Source organism: Oryza brachyantha, chromosome 4 (genome assembly GCF_000231095.2).
Source record: "Oryza brachyantha chromosome 4, ObraRS2, whole genome shotgun sequence".
Classification (NCBI taxonomy): domain Eukaryota; kingdom Viridiplantae; phylum Streptophyta; class Magnoliopsida; order Poales; family Poaceae; genus Oryza; species Oryza brachyantha.
The window spans coordinates 21,104,164-21,120,629 of NC_023166.2; the positions used below are offsets into that span (position 1 = coordinate 21,104,164).

Below are 16,466 nucleotides of genomic sequence, written 5' to 3' on the forward strand. Positions count from 1 at the left end.
TGTTACATCGATGTTTAGACACTAATTAGACGTATTAAATATAGATTAGAATAAAACCCATCCTATACTCTGGACTATTTCGCGAGACGAATCTATTAAGCCTAATTAGTTCATGATTAGCGAATGTGATGCTACAGTAAACATTCGTTAATTATGGATTAATTAGGCTTAAAAAATTATCTAATGAAATAGCATTTATTTATGTAATTAATTATTATCAGTCTATATTTAATACTTCTAATTAACGTCTAAACATTCGATGTAACAAGGAACTAAAAAAATCCTAGGATCCAAACAGGCCCTCAGTCTTGGGAGATAATAGTCCCAAGTTTATTACTCTGGAATTGTGAAAATTCATGCCAAAATGACATAACATAAAACTCCATAATCTTACTTTGTGACTTACTGCACTCTAGACAATTACATAACCATTTCCATTTTTTAAACTAAAATTGCATATAAAACTGTGAGCAGATTCCTGACTCCAGCTCCTTTTGAGCTGAGCAGGCACCAAACATATAAAAACGCCTCATTAGTCTTAAACAAATGGATCCCTCTCAGCTTGTTTCTTCCTCCTCTAGTCTCCTTCCTTCCTCCAGATCCATTGGTAGTACTCTTCCCATTCACAAGCCACATTCTTGGAGCTTGGAAGAGGAGAGAAGACGATGAGCCAACCATAGCCGGAGCATAAGACGAGCAAGATAGAGAGCATGGGGCTTCCCGCCACCGAGCCGACGGCCAACGGCGGCGGCATGAGGAGCCTGCCGGATTTCTTGGGAAGGAAGAGCAAGTATGTGCGCATGGAGGACGTGCTCCCGGATGAGCAGGGAGATAGCGGCGGCGGCAGCAGCAGCAGGAGATACGTCTTTGCCTGCTCTCTCTTCGCCTCCCTCAACCATGTGCTGCTCGGCTACGGTGAGTTCTTCTCCTCTCCGGAGCGCCAGGTCTTGATGCAGATTTGGTTTTGTTACGCATATTAGGCAGAGCTTTGTTTGATGATTAAAACAAGATTTGAGAAGATGAAGTATCCGAAAAATGATCATCACTGACAGTGCCAGCCCCACTCTGCTTCATACTGAAACTGCTGAACTTTTATTTAGATGAGAAACTATCTGAACTTGTAAACGTCCAACCAATGGCGTTGTCAATTTGATCGATTTTGTCTCTTCTACCTCAGTCTTTTCGCTTTTGCTTATATTTATAAGATAAAGTCTGAACTTTTAACCTTAAATCTAAAATCGATTTTAGTTTTATTTTTTAGCCTTGACTTTTAAATCGCTAATAAAATTTTTATTCACGAATTATTTTTCATTTGTAAATAGGTCGTTTGGTTGTTTCTTTCCACTAGTGAAAAGATGACCCGCTTGAACAATTGATCAAACTTTGAAATGGATGAAATTCTCCGATTTGTAGATGTTGGAGTGATGAGCGGATGCATCATATTCATCCAGAAGGACCTGCACATCAGTGAAGTGTAGCAAGAAGTACTCGTCGGGTGCCTCAGCTTCATCTCCCTCCTCGGTAGCCTCGCCGCCGGGAGGACGTCCGACGCCATCGGCCGAAAATGGACCATCGGCCTCGCTGCGGCCGTCTTCCAGGCCGGCGCGGCCATCATGACGTTCGCGCCGTCCTTCGCCGTGCTCATGATGGGCCGGCTGCTGGCCGGCATTGGCATCGGGATCGGGATCATGGTCGCGCCGGTGTACATCTCGGAGATCACGCCGGCGACGTTACGGGGCTCCTGCGCTTCGTTGCCGGAGATCTTCATCAGCCTCGGCATCCTCCTCGGCTACGTCTCCAACCTCGCATTCGCTGGTCTCCCCGATCACATCAACTGGCGCGTCATGCTCGCCGCCGGGATCATCCCTTCCATCTCCATCGCGTTCGTGCTGCTCGTGATCCCGGAGTCGCCGCGGTGGCTGGTCATGCAGGGCCGGACCATCGAGGCGCGGTCAGTGCTTCTCAAGGTCACCGATAGCGAGGACGAGGCGGAGGAGAGGCTCGCCGAGATCGAGGAGGCCGCGCGCGTCACAGCCGCCGGCAAGGCCGTGTGGCGGGAGCTCCTGAGGCCGTCTCCGGTGATCCGCCGCATGTTGGTGACCGGAGTCGGCGTCCAGCTCTTCCAGCAGATCACCGGCATCGACGCGCTGGTCTACTACAGCCCGACGATATTCCGGGACGCCGGAATCACCACCGAGAGCCAGCTGCTCGCCGCCACCGTCGGCGTCGGGCTTTCCAAGACGGTGTTCATCGTGATCGCCATCGTCCTGGTCGACCGCGTCGGCCGGAAGCCGCTTCTGTACATCAGCACGGCCGGCATCACCGCGTGCCTGGCTGTGCTCGCCGCGTCGCTCTCCCTGCTCGCGCACGGCGCGCTGCCGCGGGCGGCGGCGATCGGGACGGCCATCCTGACGGTGTGCGGCTTCGTGGCCTTCTTCTCGGTGGGGATCGGGCCCATCAACATGGTGCTGAGCTCGGAGATCTACCCGCTGCGGCTGCGGGCGCAGGCGGTGGCGCTCGGCTTCGCGGTGAACAGACTGACCAGCGGCGCGGTGGCCATGTCGTTCCTGTCCATCTGCAGCGCCGTGTCCGTTGCCGGCGCCTTCTCCGCGTTCGCGGCCATCTCGGCGCTGTCCGTTGTGTTCGTGCACGTGTTCGTGCCGGAGACGAGCGGCAAGACGCTGGAGCAGATCGAGTCCCTGTTCGGTGGCAGCGGCGGCGCCGGCGCGGGCGGCGGGGTGGAGCTCGGTGACGCGGAACATCTCGTACACACGAGAGATATCTCATATTCTCATAAGTAGTGGTACATAGATGTGCACGTTCATTTATTTTTCCAAATGTTTTGTAATCCTGTTCATTTTACACTTGTAGGAACGCAGAAATATTATAGAATTTTCATATAAATTAGTTCAATTACTCTAAAATTTTCGCAAAATCCATCCAAGCTGAACAAGGTTATATTGATGTTCTATTCCTCCGTTTTTGTAGTATTATTGTGCTTTAAAAGGAGCCCTTGATTTTTATAATACTCTCTCCATTTCATAATATAAGTTGTTTGATTTTTTTTGCTTGTAATGTTTGATAATTTGTCTTGTTCAAAAAATTATGGAATTTTTATTTATTTTGCATGTGACTTACTTTATTATCAAAAAAAACTTTAAGCACAAATTGTTAATTTTTATATTTATACTAAATTTTTAAATAAGATGAATGGTCAAATATTATAACAGAAAATGTCAAACATTTTACGTTATAAAACCAATACATATCAATACAATACAAAGTTACGGTGACTATGTGCTTCGCTTTTAGTAAGCTATAATACATTTTGTTTCCTACTTTTTTAAGCTCTATTTGATTTAGCTTTGAATTATTATAATCTAAACTATTGAAACTAGATTATTATAGACTTAAGTAGGGAGTGCTTGGTAAGATGATTATTTATTATTTTGTTATGATTTGATTTATTGCTATAGAAACTTTAAATACTACTTGTAATTTTACATACTTATATAAAATTTTTTAAAAAAGACAAATCATCAAACATTCGTCGAATAAAAAACCGGAGGTATTTCTCTCGCGGAATTTTTGAAAATAAAGATGATGTGTTTGCTAAACATAGCGACGTGAAAAAGCCCACGGAGGTTGGACTAAATACTAATCAGTCTTTGGGAGGAGCCCACCAGGACCAGGGCGGTGGTAATTAAAGAGTAAGATAACGAAGCCATTAATTAAGCAGCGCGTGACGGAGCAGGCGAAGCGAACGACCCACCCGAATTCACACGAACACACACCACCACCACCAGCAGTACTCCCCTCCCCTCCCCTCCCCTCCCCGCACCGCGCGCCGCCCAAAAACCTCCGCCGCGTCTCGCGCCGCCATGGCCTCCTTCTTCGCCGACGACGGCGCCGACGAGCTCCCGCGCACCGCCTCCCACCCCTTCGACGCCGCCGACGACGACGGCGCCGCCGCCGACGTAGCTGCCAACGGCGCCGACGCTGGGTACGGCGGCGGGTACGCCTCCTTCGTCGACGGCGGGGTCGAGGATGTGGAGGAGGAGGAGGAGATCGCCGTGGAGTCCGAGGGGGTCCCGATCGGCCACGTCTCCGGGGGGTTCTCGCCCTCGCCGTTCTCCCCCGAGCTGGGGCCCGACGGCGGCGACGGCCCTATCCTCCCACCGCCGGCCCAGATGGGGGCGGACGAGGGGATCCTCCTCCGCGAGTGGCGCAGGTGAGCACCGTGTCCGATCTGTACGGGCGTGTGCCGTTTCGGCTACTGCTTGCTTGTTTGCTTCCGCGGGAGCTAGGGTTCCGCCTCTTCGAGCGAGATCTAACGCTTAGATCTGCGATTTCGCCTAATTTTCAGACAGTGATGGCAGAATTACAGTTGCAGTGAGACTATATTATCTATTACGCCGATTTGATCACGATGAAACTTGAAGGAAATATAAGTGATTGATTAGTTGGAAGCTTCAACGGGTTCTGAATTCTTAGTGCAATTGAATTTAGTTAGTGCAACTGAATCTGGTTCTCACGCCTGCAGTATCGTGCTGCAAGAGCTGCTCTTAACTGCCTTTGCTTCTAAGGAAAGTTTGGTAGCTCTATTACATGTACTGCTGGTTAACTTTTACAAGCAGAGCAACAATATGCTTGATCAACTATACACACACTCCAAAGGGTATTCGATGTCTTTCCATGTGCACTAGAATTCTCCTGTTGCTTCTTTTAGTGAAGTGAAAAAACGTTAAAATGCTTGAACCATTTTCCTTGATCAGCACATCGTGGAAATGAGCAGGCCAATCTCATTTTGCAATTCACCCATGGTCTGTTACATGGTTCAACTCTCAAGATAAATTTGGATGCTTACGTCCTTGTGTATCAGATGCTTTGATTGATCTTCAAATCAGTTCTATGTCCCAGAACATAAATCATCCTTTCTAGTGCTATGCCGAATGGTCAACAATCCGGTTGGAGATCTAACGCGTAGTTCTAATATTTTGCTTAAGTTTCAGCTATTGATGGCAGCAGTTGTTGTGAACCTCTATTATCTATTACATCAATTGGATCACAATGAAACTTGAAATTTTTTTTAAGGAATTGCAAGTGATTGATTAGTTTGAAGCTTCGACTGGTTCTGAATATGGTCCTGATGTACTTGCAGTATCGTTCAGCAAGAGCTGCTTTTAGCTGCCTTTGTTTCTGAGAGAAGTTGTTAGCTCTGTATATGTACAAAATAACTGCTACTACCTCTGTTTCATAATGTAAGACTTTCTAGCGTTCCCTAGATTCATATATATGCCAATGAATCTAGACATATATATATAAACAATATATATTGGTTAATGGATGAATATAAGCATAGCTAAAACATCTTACATTGTGAAACGGAGGGAGTAGTTAACTTTTACCAATGGAACAGCAAGATGCTTGATCAAAGATGCACACCCTCCAAAGTGGGATTGATGTCTTTGCATGTGCATCAAAAGTTGCATGCTGCTTCTTTTAGTGAAGTTAAAACTCTTTAAGTACTTGAACCATTTTCCTTTATCACCATCTCGTGGAAATGAGCATATGGCTAATCTCATTTGCAATTCTCACGTGGTGTGTTTCATGTTTCAACTTTCAAGATAACCTAGCTCAAGCATTCTGCGATAGGCTAATAGTTTTTGATTTAATGAGCACATGCTTATGAACCTAGTTTGTCTTGAGCTACCTTATCTGTTTTCTTTTAGTTGGATATTTTGGTGAATGGTGATATTAATCTCAGGTGTTACCATGATGATGGTTTGCATAGCATTACTCCTTTGGATAATCATGTCCTCATGTATCAGATGTTTTAATTGATTTTAAAATCAGTTTGGTGCGCCAGAACATAGATCACCATTTTTAGCGCTATGCTGAATGGCCATCAACAATTCAACTTGCTTGGTAAAGGTGTGTGCCATGAGGAGCAAACTTGGACACGTCTTGGGAACGTGTGTTCTTTGTATTTATGAAATGTGCACTTTGTTTGACATAATATTATATTCTGCACTTACATGCTCTTCTGGACCACTCCATATTGGTAGTTTTTTGCGCGCCTATTCGAAGTCTCAAAATATTCTAAGACGATAGTGTTAGCAATTCTACTAACAGCGGAATCATGTTTTGTGGGTGTGCCTAATGTATGCTGTGATTGGTAATATGGCGTAACAGCAGTAGTATATTTTGCCCTAGCATAGAACCTTTTTGTTGTGCTCATTAACATTTTGCTCATCTTCCACATATTTGAAAATCTGTTATGCCCACGAACTATCTTTTGAGAAACGTCACTATGTTTTTAGGCAAAATGCTATAGTTCTTGAGGAAAAAGAACGGAAGGAGAAGGAGCTACGGGCCCAAATACTCATTGAAGCTGAAGAGTTTAAGAAAGCTTTCTATGAGAAGAGGATACAGAACTGTGAGACAAACAAGGTCCATAACAGAGAAAGAGAGAAGGTATGGCTCGGAGCACTTCTAATTTATTAGTATACGTCAGCTCATGAATTAATGCCTATTGAGTTCTCATGGGTAACTAACTTACGCTGTGCTGCAGATTTTCGTAGCCAGCCAGGAGAAATTCCATGCCGAAGCAGACAAGCAGTACTGGAAATCAATATCGGATCTCATCCCACATGAAATAGCTACTATTGAAAAGCGAGGAAAGAAAGACAAGGACAAGAAGCCATCCATCACAGTCATTCAGGGCCCTAAGCCTGGCAAGCCCACAGACCTCTCGCGGATGCGCCAGATCTTAGTGAAGCTGAAGCACGCTCCACCACCACACATGATGCAACCTCCACCGGCGCCTGCTGCTAAAGAAGGCGCAAAGGATGGTGCCAAAGATGGAGCACCAGCACCAGCAAATGGAACCAAGCAGCCTGCAGAGAGCAAAGAGAAACCCGCCAACGGAGCACCCGCAGAGGCAGAGAAGGAGCAGCCTGCAGCATCGGAGTAAGTTGAAAGTAGCGTTACAAGAACACCCGAACTTTGACTGCGGATATGGAAATGCCTATTTATTTCTAATGTCTGGACCCGCCTATCCTTTAGTTTTCTTTTTAGAGAGATTTGCGTCTCAGGATGGGCTATGTATCAGCTCTCAGAACATTCAGCTTAGTGTCACAGCAATTGTACTCTTTACTTGTTTTCACCTGGTACAAGTAGCTCCAGTGGATACTCTGTGATCATAAGTTCAGAACTGAAACCGTAACTGAATGATGGATTATACTTTGTGACCATTTCCGCTGAAAGCTGTTCAATTGTCACCCAAACGTCCTAACAAGCAGCGATCTTGAAATGCTCCGGCATAAAATCAGTCAGGATCAGCCTACTATTTACAAGATCTAGATGCCGCATTTGCACAAGGAAATGAAAGAAAAGGTAACGAGGAACATGGACAGCCATTGATGAGCCCTGGTGAGGTTTCTTTCACCTTGGGCTCATCTCGGACACCGTCGGCGGCACCACCGTGCTGAACATGTCGGAGGTCTCCGACGTGGAGTGCTTGAACCTCGAGTTGCTGGAGCTCGTCGCCTTGGAGACCGTGCTCTTGTAGTCGTGGATGTACCCCGGCGCCGTCATCTCGCGCTCGTTGATCCGGATGGGCTTGGACAGCATCGTCACCACCTGCGGCATGGATGGCCGCCGCGCCGCCGCCGCCTGTGTGCAGAAGAGGGCGGTCTTGGTGTACCGGAGGACCTCCTCTTCAGGGTAATCTCCCATTTCTGGATCTACCAGTTCCTTGAGCTTCCCTGCTTCATGTAGCTCCCATGCCTGTTTGATTGTGAATGTTACGACTTAGATGGAGAGTCACTCGAGCAATTAAGCAAATGTCTAAAAGTTATAGTAACTAAATGCTTTTTGAATCTAGAGCAAGTATCTCAAACTTAGCGTATTAAAAGAAAAACGCAAACGTCATATTTACAAACAAATAATATGTGAATAAAAATTTTGTATATATGTTCTTAGCAATCTAAAAACAAAGACTAGAAAATTATGTGCAATATAAAAATCCTAAAATCAACTCCAAATTTAAAGTTAAAAATTTAAATTGTCTATAAACATAAGAAAAAACGAAAATACTAGGGTCTGACACTTCGATGGAGTTACTAGAGCAAATGTCTAAAAGCCAGATAAAATGTCCGTTTCTGAATCTACCAGTTCGATGAATCTACCAATTACAAGGACATCATTCTCTGCTAGTAAAATGGTATTGCAGAGATGACAGTAAGACTGACCTTCTCTAGGAGAATCTTATCGTCAGCCAGGAGACTCCTTGAACTACTCTTGCCGCTTATGATCTCAAGTACGAGGACGCCAAAGCTGTAGATATCTGCTCTCTTCGTCAATTGGCCATGCCATGCATATTCGGGTGCAAGGTAACCTCTGCATGGAAGTACGGAACACAGAAATCCATTCAGTTACTGCAAGGTAACTTTCTGCTTAAACAAACCGCTAATTTCTGAATACTCACGTCGTTCCAGCAACACGGGTACTGATGTGTGTGATATTATCAGGGAATAACTTGGCCAAACCGAAGTCCCCAATCTTTGGGTTGTAAAGCTTGTCAAGAAGTATATTGCTAGCCTTGATATCTCTGTGCACAATCGGGGATGCAATTTCTTCATGCAGGTATGCAAGTCCTTTGGCAATGCCAATGCATATAGCAGATCTTACGCTCCACGTAAAATTGGCAGGTTCGCTGTTTGAACCTACAGAACACAAGATAAAAAGGTTAAGTAGCAAGGAAAAAAAAATCGATGCAGTTATATAAAGATAATCACTGTAACATATCAATATTCATACCCAGCAGCGCACGGTCAAGGCTGCTGTTTTCTAAGTACTCGTACACCAAAATTCGATTATTTGCTTCAACACAACAGCCAATTAATTCAACAAGGTTGGGATGCTTCACGTTCGTAATAACATCAATTTCTGTCAAAAATTCTCGAATGCCCTGCCTGGATTCAGCAGAAAGAACTTTCACTGCAACATCTCGCCCGTTTCTAATGGTTCCCTGAAATATCAAAGTATAATTAATAATGCAAGCACTGATAGCTAGCTTCAGGTTTGAAGAGAGATATAGTCCTCAAGGGCTTCTGCCCTCAACATACGAATAAGGGGCAACTCTCCGGTGCATTTACTTGTAGTATTATACTATCAATAAAAAATGGTATTTTTTACTTCGTTAATTACTTGATTAACATTATTTTGTATTTTTTTGCAATAAAGATCACAATAAAGAAGACTATATTGTCCCTTCAAATTTCTAACACACCTAATATTATATTATTGGTAGTATAATTTAATCCCAGTCGTCCTATAAAAATAGATCAACGGTGTGATTAAATTCTACTACCAGTAAAATACACCGGAGCAGCCCCATACAAATAAATGTTACCTTATATACTGTCCCAAATCCCCCCCGACCAATTTTATTGCCCCGGCTGAAGTTTTCTGTTGCTGATCTCAACTCAGAATAAGAGAAAAGCCTTATGTTTTTCTCAGTCGGGATACCTGAAAGTAGTAACATTTGATATGATAAGGGTGAAACATGAAATGTGAAAATGGAGTTTACGATCAAATCTGTGATAGGTGCTTAATTTTAAATTCGGATTAATGCTTGGGGCCAGTAGTGTGAAAATTGAAAAACTAGGTAATTTTGTTGTCTGCTATGTATATTCAGCATAAATCTTGCGAGCAAATATGGTTCATACCACTAACGCCATGGGAGTAAGGATTCTCTCCTTTTTTGGATTTTGGAATACAACACCAGCTCATATCCTCAGTTGTTGTGGCAGTGTTGTACACTTCAACATGCGAAGAGGAATCTTCAGGAATAGTTATACTGCACGAATTCATTGCAAAAAGAACCACTTAGAAAATTGCAAATAGAGGTCATTAATTAGTACATTTTACATCCTGACATAGTAAAGAAAAAGTAGGACATGACACTGTAGACAGCAATTCTGCGTGAAATTTCTTGTTGGCTGTGTGCATCACTGCATCCTATTCCTAGATGCACAGTCCGGGATGTGATTCATCTCCCTTATCTAAAAACATGAACTGATATCCAGATCCACATTAGTCTGTATAGTGTATTGGACCAGGTCAGAAACTATCACTAAATCTCAAAATCTATCATTATGCCTCATGATTCAGACAAGGCCCAAAAGAACCTCGTACTTGTGAACTTGCGATTCTTATCATGAAACCAAACATTACGCTGCGTTTTTTTTCTGGGAAAAAAACATGATCCCAATTTTGGGAGATATCGAGTGCATTAGGACCACATGGCCCCAACCTCAGGTGAATATACCAAATGTTGCACTGGATCCAATACTGTTGGATGGTACGTAGAAGTGGTTGGTTAACCCCTTGGCCCTTGCATGAACTCTGGCCAGATGTTATAGCTGCCAAGAACAATCACCAGAGCAAACTGAGTGGTAGTGATTTTTTCCTAGACCATCGTCCACCCAGCTGCATCTGATTGTAAGCATGTTCTGATGGCAGTATTGGCATATCCTAATCATAATTATCTACCCCTTTTTCCCAATCAATTCAAACCCTAACCACCTGAACTGTGTACCGAATCATCCAGCTTGTGTATTCAGACCACAATTCACAGAAAATTTTTGCCCGCCATCTCGCAAATAATTCAACGCGTCACTTATCCCCCTAATCACTGCCTGAATGATTTTTTCCCATTCAAGAAAAAACTCTGGCAGATCGTAATCTGATGAAAACCACATCGAAGAACAAGAACCATGCAGGCAGAAGAGATGCAAGAACATAGCAAATAAACAAGGTGAAAGACAAGCAAGAAGTGTTCAGAAAAAGTATATAAAACTAAAAAAAGAAAAAAAAGATGAACACCCGGTTACCTTTCTTGCTCTGCGTTCTTTCTTGGATCAGATCGAGAGCGAGAGGAGGTGGCACATGAGCTGAGATCGAAGAGGACGAGGAAGGACAGGGGAGTTTAAAGGAAGGAAGGGGAAGTTGGGTGGACGGAGCTCAATTATCAGCGGATGTATCTGTAGCTGGCCACTTGAGCTATGCGAGGCACGACACTGCAGATTGGCAGGTTCGGCTCAGCATGAGCAGCTGCTGCAATAAAGGCCAACAGCGAAAATGGTACGAGGGAAGAAGCTATAGCTACTACTCCTACTCATCAGAAAGCAAGGCCAAGCTAGCACGCCACAGAGGCCTGGAGATAGAAAACAATATCAGAAGCAAAGCAGGTTTAGGTGAGAGAGAGATAGCAGCCGGCCGGCTGGGATTGGAATGGAGATATGGAGGAAGAAGAAGAGGTCTTCTTGGCTCTTGCCAATGCTAAAAATTGCTGCTGCTGCAACTCTCTTCTCTGTGGAGCTTGCCTGGATGTTGCCACCTGCCTGCCTGCCAGTGCCAGCCGTGGAGCTGTCACCTGTCACCGGAATACTCAATAGTATCCTGCTAATTACCAGCGTACAGTGCGCACTACGCAATTGCTGCCGCCATCAGCACAGATTAGCATTGAACACTGGCCGATTATTCTTGCTGATTAGTATATTTCGAGGCCGAGATTAGAGCATTGGTAAAATGCATCGCACCGACCTGCAGGTGGCCAGGGTATTGCTCTACTGTGCTTGTGTTGGCGTGGTGATGGATGCGTCAGGGTTCGTCGCGTTCGTCGACCACACTGGAAACTTGGATCATCTGGACGAGCGGCTGCCAACGATGAGCCAGTAGAAATTTCAGGGTCGATCGCTCATGGCATTGGCAGTATGCGTAGCCTACGTACTCTAGCAGCTCACGGAAGAGAGAAGAGCGCGTTCGTCTCGGTTACTTAATCGTTAATTTTGGAGTTGATGTTGTAGATTTGTATAGCCAGTCTCTCACTTCTCTTAATTCTGCTTATATTTATAAATCAAAATATAAAATTTAAACTAAATTTAAAATGTTGGGTTTTTATCTTAGTTTACTTTTCAATCTTACAAACATATGGAAAATTTTTATTCATGAGATATTTTTTATTAGTAAATGTGTTGTTTAGTTTTTTTACTTGAATAAGCCAAACAATCACCGTATAGTTTATTTTACGAGATTTACTTTTGGATCGCTGATAACTTGCACATATAAGTTTTATCTACAAGCACATAGGCTAAACGATAAGAACACTCCTAGTTTGTGTGTGAACTTATTAGCTGCAGCTAAATTTTAAATTTTAAGTTTAACCTGATTTCGGGACTTATTTTACGTAGCTTATTTCTTCATATTAACTTTTAAACCATGTAACACGTGTATAAAATATTTATCTATAAATTGTTTTTACGGGTTATCAGATGCAGAACCTTTGATATTTGCATGCATAAGGAAAAATGCCCTCATCTTTTCACGATTTGTTTGAAAAAGCTAAATGACATATTTTTAAACAAAAAAATTATGAATAAAATTTTTATGTGTGTTCCTGATAATCTAATAGAAAAAACTGAAAAATAAACAACAATAGAAAACATAAAATTATATTCCAAATTATATATATATATATATATAATCAAGTTTTGGCTTAAGTGAAAAATTAGCTCGGAAGTTTTCGTATATAAAAGTCCAAGATGAATTGGAGATAATTAATTAACACAAATTAATGCATGATTTAACTGCCCGTTTTAGCTGAGCTCGATCCTGTGTCTTTTTGCTGTAGGCTATTCGGACTGGTCACAAGTCAACGACTGACATCCTCTGCTATTGCCTGCCATAGTTTGGCCGATTGTCATCTTGTCAACCAATTATGCTTTGTTACTGTTGATGTTCACACGTACATCAATCCTGATACCATCGATTGAAAGAGTCCACGCCATGATCCAATGAATATTGTTGTTACTGTTGACTGGTGACTTGTCATAAGCGAGCTCCATAGCTGCGACGGCATCACTATATAATATAGTACATCCTGTTCTGTTCTGCCAAAACACTACTTTTCAGCGTGACCTAATCCTTCCGTCACAGGTTGTCACCAGCAACGAGCACGAGATGATAATGCATCAGATGGATCAATCGTATCTGAATCTGAAGTCTGGAACGTTTCTTTTGGATTTATTGTTCAGATAAGCAATCACCATCCTGTAATCACACCCATCCATCCATCTATGTGATGCACAGGCATCCTTTAGAATGGACGAATTTTATGAGAAATCTGGAAGAAATAAATTGATTTCAGGAAACTATTCTAATCCCCTCGTGTGTTTAAAAATATCTAACAGTTATTAAAAAAAGTACTTAAAAAACTGAACTTGATATTTGGTGGAGTGATAGATATCATTATAATCCATTCTCACCGATTACTACGAAAATTCCGTAAAAAATTCTGTGTTTTGAAACAGCCTCTAAACATAAGTATTTTTGAACAATCAATAAGAATTGGCTAGTTGGAATAAAGACATATAACCAACAAAATCGTCTTGTGGTAGCGGAGCCGGCCTGCCGCCTTCCCACGGAGGCCGGCAAAGGTGATTCGTTGAACATTTTTGATCGAATCGCCGCTCTCTCCCAGTCACAACGTTGATGGCAATCCAACCCTATCTTACTGTATTATCCCTGAGCTTTCTTTCCTAATGCTGCCAATGGCAACACTGTTAGCTTCCATGATTACTCCCCGTTATACTTGTGCCTAATTTGACAGTGGATTCAAATCCATCTTTTCGTTTCTGTTTATATTTATATTTATAATCTAAAATTTTGATTTTCAATCTTAAATTTATAGTCGATTTTAGGAAAGTTTATCCTAATTTATTTCTAGTTTTATCTTTTAGCTCGCTAAGAGGATATATGTAAAAGTTTTATGTATAAGTTATGAGTTTTTTTATTATTTTTGAAAAAGTACATCAAGATATCATCTTTTTTAATATAAAAATATGGTATCTTAAGGTACATAACTAAAATTCTTGTTAACTTGGATGCTTTTCGAGGATGGTAAAAAAATCCAGAAGTTATTTTTAATTTACAAATATAAATATGCCATACGACAATCACCCTATTTTTTCTACCTCCTTTTGATGGACAAAAATTCAGAGATGTGCACCAACTGTATCAGTATTCGACGCGAAGGCCTAGTAGTGATCTGGTCATCTGCCGGTAGAGAGGCACACATAGTGCTATCCAGTGGACATGCAGTGGCAGCTCCATTACTTTTCGCGCCATTATTATCGGTGCCAGTCCAGCTGCATCTCCATGTGATTTTTATGACCGTGATGTTGGTGCATGCACCATCTCTTCCCCCACGTTTCTTTTCACGTAAATCGATCTGACGATCTCCCGTTGCATGCAGCAAAAATTCAGGGAGATGTCTCAGTACTACTTCTTTATCCTGAAATATAATATTTTTTACCTTGTTTAATTGGAATTAAGGTTCACAAGAAAAAAAAATGATGAGAGGGCATGTAAGAGTAGAATCTTTGGTAAGGAAGAGATTAATGAGACAAATAGTACTGACTCCTAAAAATATTTATATTTTAATATAATATTTAAATCTAAAAAATACTTATGTTTTAGAATGGGAGATGTACTCAAATGAACCTAGCCACTTGTGTTCAGCAGCTTCTATGCAATGTCCTCCGACATGATAACTGACAGTTCATATGACTAGATCGGCGCTTCAATCAGAAATTACTGCATTTATTAATTATTAGGATAAACTACTCGGTTATTGTTCGTGCCGGCGTGCAGATGGATGCAGTTTGGTTTTGGGTTGCATGCATCTACGGATGATGGGTACTTGACAGAACAAATGGCAACTTGTGACTAAGGTGGTGTTTAGTTGCCAAAATTTTTTGACAAAAACATCGCATCGAACGTGTGACCGGATGCTGGAAGGAGTTTTTAGATACAAATAAAAAAACGAATTTCACGGCTAGCCTAGAAACCGCGAGACGAATCTTTTGAGCCTTATTAATCTGTCATTAGCACATGTTGGTTACTGTAGCACTTATGGCTAATTATGGACTAATTAGGCTCAAAAGATTCGTCTCAAGATTTCTTCCATAACTATGCAATTAGTTTTTTGATTCATTTATGTTTAATGCTTTATTTAGGTGTCTAAAAATTCGATGTGATGTTTTTGAAAAAAAAATTGGAACTAAACAAGGCCTAAATTCGATGCTTCAGTTTTACTACAGGAAAAAGAGCAGAGGACTGATGTGATTCATCACATGAGGCCACATCAATTTACCCAAGTCATCGGCCATTGACATTTGATTCCTCTTCAATGCTATAGCATCCAGATAGTATCATTGTCTCAATGTAATTACGTCTTTCTTTTAAAGGGATGAGATTTTTTTTCCTCTGCTTCTGTTTTTTCTTTAAACAATATGTCCTCTTGCATTCTTGCAACCAGGTGCAAACGATTTTGTTCATGGTTCACACTCCATCTGACCTGGTTAAAGTAGTCAAAAAGCAATAGGTCACCCACAGTAATCATGGATCCGGAGGACATTGTACTGTGACATTCTCGATAACATTAAGTCACTGGTATGTGGGACTCACGTGGGTCTAGAAACATACAGATCTCACATGTAAGTGACTCAATATCACAAAAAATATCACGGGATAATATCATTAAATCAGCGTCCAGTAATCATCTATGTAAATGTAGCATCCAGGAGATATTGTTACAGGCTACGACGAATTAAAGGAGGTCATGGGAGTGATCAGTTAACACGGCATTAGATTCTTGACTTTTAACTGAAAGTCTGAAACTTCAAAATTACAAGTATCGTTGCCTATCTTTCTCTGCTTAGTCACAACATAAGACAGAGAATTGGCACACAAGTCTCGGTCCTTTGCTTCCAGAGACAAGAGATTAATGTCTAATTGCCTGCCTGTCAAGTCAGCTTCTTTTATCATTTACCAGTAAAATGTGCAGTGAATCTGAAAACATCCAAGAAACGCCGGCAAGCTAATACTAGGTCTAGAACTGGGCAGGTGAAGAAATGCTACTATAAGCCAAAAATTCTGGCGATATTGGACCTGAATCATGTCCGGGCTGAATATATTGAAGCTTAAAACATGTGAGAATAATCTGCGAATTAAAAATTCTGGAAGTGAGCGGTTGAAGAAATACGGGCAAATCATTGGACATCTAGACCTGAGTATTGAATTATTCAGACAAGAAAACCATATAATATAATTCATGCCATCGCTGAAGCGTCGAGTCGTTGCATATTAGTTGAGCTTGTGACCCTACCATGCAATCCATGGTCGCACTCAAACGCATCTTTAATAGACTGATACGTGCCAAAAAGATGCTTCTTGGAATGTTGTTTGGAACTGAAATACTTATTTAAACGGAGCAGGACCAGTTTGGATTAAGTATGGACTGTTTCTCATCTGGAGAAATGGTCTCTGATGATTTGTATGCGTGAAATGGAAGCACACGCTTTCAGTTTCAGTAAGCGATGAGATTAATTACTTGG

The 16,466-nt window shown here is 42.1% G+C and overlaps 2 protein-coding genes and 1 pseudogene across 2 annotated transcripts; 2 read left to right on the forward strand and 1 right to left on the reverse strand.

The window, feature by feature from the left end:
* Positions 1–710: 710 nt before the first annotated feature.
* Positions 711–2,801, forward strand: LOC102706470 (annotated as a pseudogene).
* Positions 2,802–3,813: 1,012 nt separating this feature from the next.
* Positions 3,814–7,241, forward strand: LOC102706749 (clathrin light chain 1). The gene is made up of 3 exons (XM_006653818.2): positions 3,814–4,231; positions 6,324–6,477; positions 6,575–7,241. Exons 1-3 carry the CDS (start codon positions 3,882–3,884, stop codon positions 6,974–6,976), a joined length of 906 nt encoding a protein of 301 aa, XP_006653881.2. The 5' UTR covers positions 3,814–3,881; the 3' UTR covers positions 6,977–7,241.
* An 89-nt stretch (positions 7,242–7,330) lies between these two features.
* LOC102707028 (cold-responsive protein kinase 1-like) lies at positions 7,331–11,336 on the reverse strand. Its single transcript, XM_006653819.3, has 7 exons — positions 10,902–11,336; positions 9,735–9,865; positions 9,419–9,534; positions 8,824–9,034; positions 8,492–8,729; positions 8,256–8,403; positions 7,331–7,791 (listed from the first exon to the last, which is right to left on the reverse strand). Exons 2-7 carry the CDS (start codon positions 9,796–9,798, stop codon positions 7,447–7,449), a joined length of 1,122 nt encoding a protein of 373 aa, XP_006653882.2. The 5' UTR covers positions 9,799–9,865; positions 10,902–11,336; the 3' UTR covers positions 7,331–7,446.
* Between the last annotated feature and the right edge of the window lie 5,130 nt (positions 11,337–16,466).